Source organism: Poecilia formosa, unplaced genomic scaffold (genome assembly GCF_000485575.1).
Source record: "Poecilia formosa unplaced genomic scaffold, Poecilia_formosa-5.1.2 Scaffold571, whole genome shotgun sequence".
NCBI lineage: Eukaryota > Metazoa > Chordata > Actinopteri > Cyprinodontiformes > Poeciliidae > Poecilia > Poecilia formosa.
In genome coordinates, this window is record NW_006800510.1 from 1 (window position 1) to 5,628 (window position 5,628).

At 35.1% G+C, this 5,628-nt stretch overlaps 1 protein-coding gene across 3 annotated transcripts in view; it reads left to right on the top strand.

Annotated features, from left to right (window-relative positions):
• Positions 1 to 6: 6 nt before the first annotated feature.
• Positions 7 to 5,628, top strand: part of LOC103129700 (ribonuclease inhibitor-like) — a 14,798-nt gene continuing 9,176 nt past the window's right edge. For all 3 annotated transcript variants that reach the window (XM_016665332.1, XM_007540881.2, XM_016665333.1), the window contains exons 1-3: positions 7 to 189; positions 1,376 to 1,549; positions 3,898 to 4,071. In XM_016665332.1, coding sequence (XP_016520818.1) covers positions 134 to 189; positions 1,376 to 1,549; positions 3,898 to 4,071 — 404 coding nt within the window. In that variant the 5' untranslated portion in view covers positions 7 to 133. The remainder of the gene's footprint in view (positions 190 to 1,375; positions 1,550 to 3,897; positions 4,072 to 5,628) is intronic.

Consider the following 5,628-nt stretch of genomic DNA (forward strand, 5'->3'; position numbering starts at 1 on the left):
CAGACTTGGTGGCTGTTTGATCCAAAAGGACGAATGTGAAGTTTTGGCTTCAGCTCTGAAGTCCAACCCAAATCTGACTGAAGTGGAAATAAGTGAGATTCAACTGAGAGGTGGAACCTTTGGAGACTCTGATATGAAGAATCTGTCTGAGATCCTGGAGAGTTCAGTCAGTAAAGTAAAGAAACTGGGGTTTGTTTTCTCTATTTATACAATAAAATCACTTTAATCCTTCAGGGTTTCCCCCAGTGTATTATAAGCCTGGCGGCCCGCCATGGTAAAAAAAAAAAAAAAAAATTTATTTATTTATTTATTTATTTTTAAAGCTGGGCTGCAAGCGTCTCTTTTGCTCTTAGCATTTCACTAGCAGTGCAGATTTATTCTGAAAGGATAGGTTTATAAGCTCTTTGCCTCGTGCCCTGCCGCTGCTTTTTTAAAGCCGGGCTGCAAGCGTCTCTTTTGCTCTTAGCATTTCACTAGCAGAGCAGATTTATTCCTAAAGGATAGGTTTATAAGCTCTTTGCCTCGCGCGCTGCCGCTGCTTTACCTCAGCAGGATTGCACGTGCCTCCTTTCGAGAGAGAGAGAGAGAAACGCTCCTTCCCTCCCTCCCTCCCTCCCTGGTCCGTCTGAATGTAGTGGATCCAGATGTTTGGATTCCAGCCTCAGTGCTCTCCTGGTCAAGCTCCCCCAGACAATCCTGTCAAGGTTACAGTTATCCCTGGTGTTGGTTCTCATTTTCACCACCAGTTTTTCCTTCTAACCAACTTTCCCTGAATATTCTTGGATGCAGCTCTATGAACAACCAGCTTCTTGACCTTTTCAGGACTCCATCCTTGTTGTCCAGGACTGTCTTTAGATATCTGTCCAGCCAGCAGTCGTCCCCATGATGGGTCCTTCTGATCTAGAGCAGGGCTAATCAACTGGCGGTTTTCTGGGCCGGATGTGGCTTTGGAGCGGCCCTCTGAGTTTACTAGGGAAAAAAATATCTGAAAAAATATACGACACAGAATTATTAAAGTTTAACATTTTAAATGATTAAAAAACATTTGATTCTGTCTTTCATTTAGACTGAATTTTGTTTTAAATTAAATTCCCCCCAAAAAATTTGAAATGAAATCTAAATTTCCATCCTGTAGCCATCCTGTCATATCTGTGCTGTGCTGGGAGGTCATTTGTATCAGCCAATCATCATTCAGCATTCCTGACATCAAAGAACTCTGCTCTCATGTGATTGGAGGATTATAGTATTAGACTTTAACAGCATCTTATCGGTTTAATTAAATACATTTTGGAGATTTTTATTATTTATTTGTTCATATTTCAGTTTTAACCTGCACCCCGTTGGCTTCAGCTCACATCTTTTATTCTTTATTCAGATTGTACAGCTGCAGTTTGTCAGAGACCACCTGGACGTCTCTGTTCTCAGCTCTGAAGTCCAAACCGACCCATCTGACAGAACTGAACCTGTTAGACAGCAACCTGGGAGATTCTGCAGTGAAGGAGCTCTGTGGTTTTCTACAGACTGAAGGCTGCAGACTACAAACATTGGAGTAAGAAACCAAGTTTTAGTGTGAAAATAATAAAACCTGAAGGAGACACAGGAGAGAAACTAAAGAGGAAACAACAATAAACCAAGAAAATCTAAAACTGATCTAAGAAAACTAAACAGAAAAACACAGAAAACAAAATGTAAAGATAAACAAACTAAACTAAATACAAAGGAAGATACTGATACGGAAAGACATTTTGAGCAATAACACGGGAGACTGAACAGAATATGGCAAGAATTGAGATTTTTTTTCCAATTATAATGTAAGATGATATTGAGGCCATAAATTATACTGTTGTGTTTTGGGAGAGTCTTTGAACTCATATGCAGAAAACACACTGGCAGAGGGAGAGCAGTTAATGATTTATTTGCAAGGAATCAAATGATCTTGGGGGGAGTAAGAAGGAATCAGGAACTCAGTGTCTGCAAGAAGACAGATAAAGTTAGACCAAAGCTGTGAGGTGATTATTTGAGATCTGGAAGGGTGAGTTACTTGATCCAGGGAGGATGCCAAACCTGAAGGGGAACGCTCGGTGCCACGAGGCTTTTGACTCCATGGCACTTTAAATTTGACTCAGGTGGATTTGATTCAGAACCAGATTTGTTCTTTGTAATTTCTGGACAGTAAAACTATTGATCTGTAAATCAATAGACAAATTTAGATAAAAATATTATCCATCTTTCTGTCCTATATTTGTATAAGATAAAGAGGATTTGGCCCTCATGTTTTCCACTTAAAGCTCTGGTTTACACGGTAAATACCATGTGGTGAAATTTAATAGACGACACTCTTGCATCCCGTTTTCCTGAAGGCAGCACGGAGCTGGAGCACCAGAATCTGACACTAAAGAAAAGAAGAGTTATGACTGATATAGATCCATGTTTACTTTTACAGCTTTTTGCTAATAGTTCAGTTTAAACTGGTTTAGTTTTACATATTTTATCTAGGAAATTTTTTGCAGGACTGAATAACATGTCAGAAAATGTCACAGAACATAAAAATTTGATTACTATTGTTGACGATCAGTTTGAATTTAAATGTTTATTCTGTTCTGATTGGCTGCTGCTGAACTTACATAATTTAGGTTGAATTTTTATTGCATTTTTATACATAAAGATATGATGATGATGACACCTTTAAAAATAATTGCTATAAATTTGACTTTTTGTTTTTGGAAAAACTGGTAATTCAGTAATGGTGTTTATTACGATTTTTTATTAAATAAAAATACTGAAACAACAATAACAATCATAACAGCAACAAAAATTACAATAATTATATACCAATAAAATAATTGATAGGTATTTTTCTGAACCTACATAAAAGAACAACGGACAATGTAAGTGAGTTTTATGGCCAAACTTTTGCAAAAGGAGAAGTTTTAGCAAGGTGTTCCTCTGAGCCTCTCACTGAGCGTTCTACCCTGTCTCAGCTAGAGCTGGCCTTTTATTTTGGAAAAGTAAAGAGATAAAAATAGAAGAGACACAATGCAAGCTTTGTCTACACACAGGACATTTGGTTCTTTCTTTCCCTTGGGAAAGATTTCTCTCAAGGCTGGAGGGAGCAGTTATCTTTACTTGGTGCCAAAAGTATTCAACCCAGCAGTCAACAGTCAAAGGCCTTGACACAGACAATGAAGAGTTCAAACACTTCTAAATGAAATCAAAATGATAGCACCATTAAAAATTCCCAACAATTATATTCAGTGCAGGTAGCCTACATCTTTTTTGATGGGGCTGTAAGTAGCGGTGGGCGACACTGGCAAAAAATTATATCAAAAAATATTTTTTAAATACGTGTAACTAAACTAATGTTGACCAACAAAACTCAGTGTGAAATTAGAGACTAAGTGTAAAAATACTTAAATACACAAAAGATAGAACAATAAATTTACATAATGTTGAAAAGTGTTTCCCTCTCAAGTTTAAGAGCCAATTTTATGTGTTGTTTGTTTTAATATAAAAGGAAATATTCCACTTCAAAATAGTCAACACCTAAATATGTTGCATAAAATAACTGCAAAAAGTAAAAACTTCTGCTGTCAAATAATCTGAACCTTTGTTAATTGGAGTTATCCCTGGTGCTGGTGCACATTTTCACCACCAAAGTTATATTTATATAGATGATCTGTGCTGTGTGGTCAGTTGTATCAGCCAATCATCATTCAGAATTCCTGACATCAAAGAACTCTGCTCTGATGTGATTGGAGAATTGTAGCCTTTGTCTTTTCCAGCATCAGATCTGTGTAATTAAATTAATTTTCTACATTTTCATTATTTATTTGTTCATATTTCAGTTTTAACCTGCATCCTGTTGGCTTCAGCTCACATCTTTTATTCTTTATTCAGATTGGGGGGCTACAATTTGTCAGAGGCCAGCTGGATTTCTCTGTTCTCAGCTCTGAAGTCCAACCCGACCCATCTGATATTACTGGAGCTGGGCTGGACCAACCTGGAAGATTCTGGAGTGAAGGAGCTCTGTGGTTTTCTACAGACTGAAGGCTGCAGATTACAACAATTAAGGTCAGAAACAACGTTTTAGTTTAAAAGCAATAACAATTTGATGGAAGCCATAACAGGAGATAAACTATAGAGGAAACAACAATTAACAAAGAAAATGTAAAACTGACCTAAGCAAACTAAACAGAAAACACAAAGAACATAATGCAAAAATAAACAAAGAAGCTAAACTAAATACAAAGGACCATGCTGATATGGCAAGACATTTTGAATAACAATTAATACAGTTGACCGAAGAGAATATGCAAGAACTGAGATTTTATTTTTTTTCAATTATAATGTAAAATAATACTGTAATATACTTTACAGACCATAATGGTAATAACGGACTTATCACTTCTTAAGGTTTTCAATGAGATTTTATTTTATACCTTTAATTTTAATGGGGGTTTTTTATATGTCATTGTTAATTCCATGAGGCTTTTGACTCCATGACACTTTCAGTTTGACTCATATTGATTTCATTCAGAACCAGATTTGTTTTTTGTCATTTTTGGACAGTATGACTATTGATCTATAAATCACTAGACAAGTTTATATAAAAATAGCATCTGTGTTTCTGCCCCATGTCTATATAAAATTAAGATAATTTGGCCATAAAAATATTAGCAACTGTTGGTGACAATCAGTTTGAATTTAAATGTTTATTCTGTTCTGATTGGCTGCTGCTGAGCTTACATAATTTATTGCATTTTTATAAAACTTTAAAATTAATTATTCTAAACATGAAAAACTAATAATTCAATTATGGTTTTTTTTTTCGATTTTTGATGAAAAATACTGGAACAACAATAACAATCAAAACAAACAAAAATGGCAATAATTATAATATTAATAAAATAATGTTCAGTGCAGGTAGCCTATGTCTTTTTTGAAGTAGTGGTACTAAAAAATTATGTCAAAAAATATTTTTTTAAATACACCTAACTAAACTAATTTTGACCAACAAAACTCAGTGTGAAATCAGAAACCAAGTTAAATAAACTACTAAAATACACAAAAGAAACAAACTGCTGGTTCAAAAGAATATTCATTTTACAAAATGTTAAAACATTTTTCCCTCTCATGTTTAAAAGCTCAAATATCCTTGTTCAAAACTGAGTCTTTTTGAAGCCATTCATGGATATTATTATAAATATTAAAGTTATCTCTTCCAGCCTGGGCTTATGGTAGGGCACAGATGATAAAACTCACCATTTGGTTGTTGCTGCTCTGCCACATCTTGTGCCTGAAAGAAACTTTTTAGCATAACAGGATTTAAAGGATTAAATATTAATGACAGCTTACTGCCTGATGCTGAGAATCTTCTATGAATTAAAAGAGGAAGGAAACCAGGAGGCTTTTATTCTGGAAAACAGCATGGACTCAGTGATCAGTGTCTTTAGATTAGGACAGGATTGTTGCAGTTTGACAAAGAATTCATTATTTTAAATGTCTATGCTCCATATTAATGTCATTATAATGTGGAAGAATATCTTAGCAAACTTAACTACCGTATTACCTACAAATAAAAAAAATGAAAAATGGAAACGTACATAAGCCACACTGGGCTATAAGCTG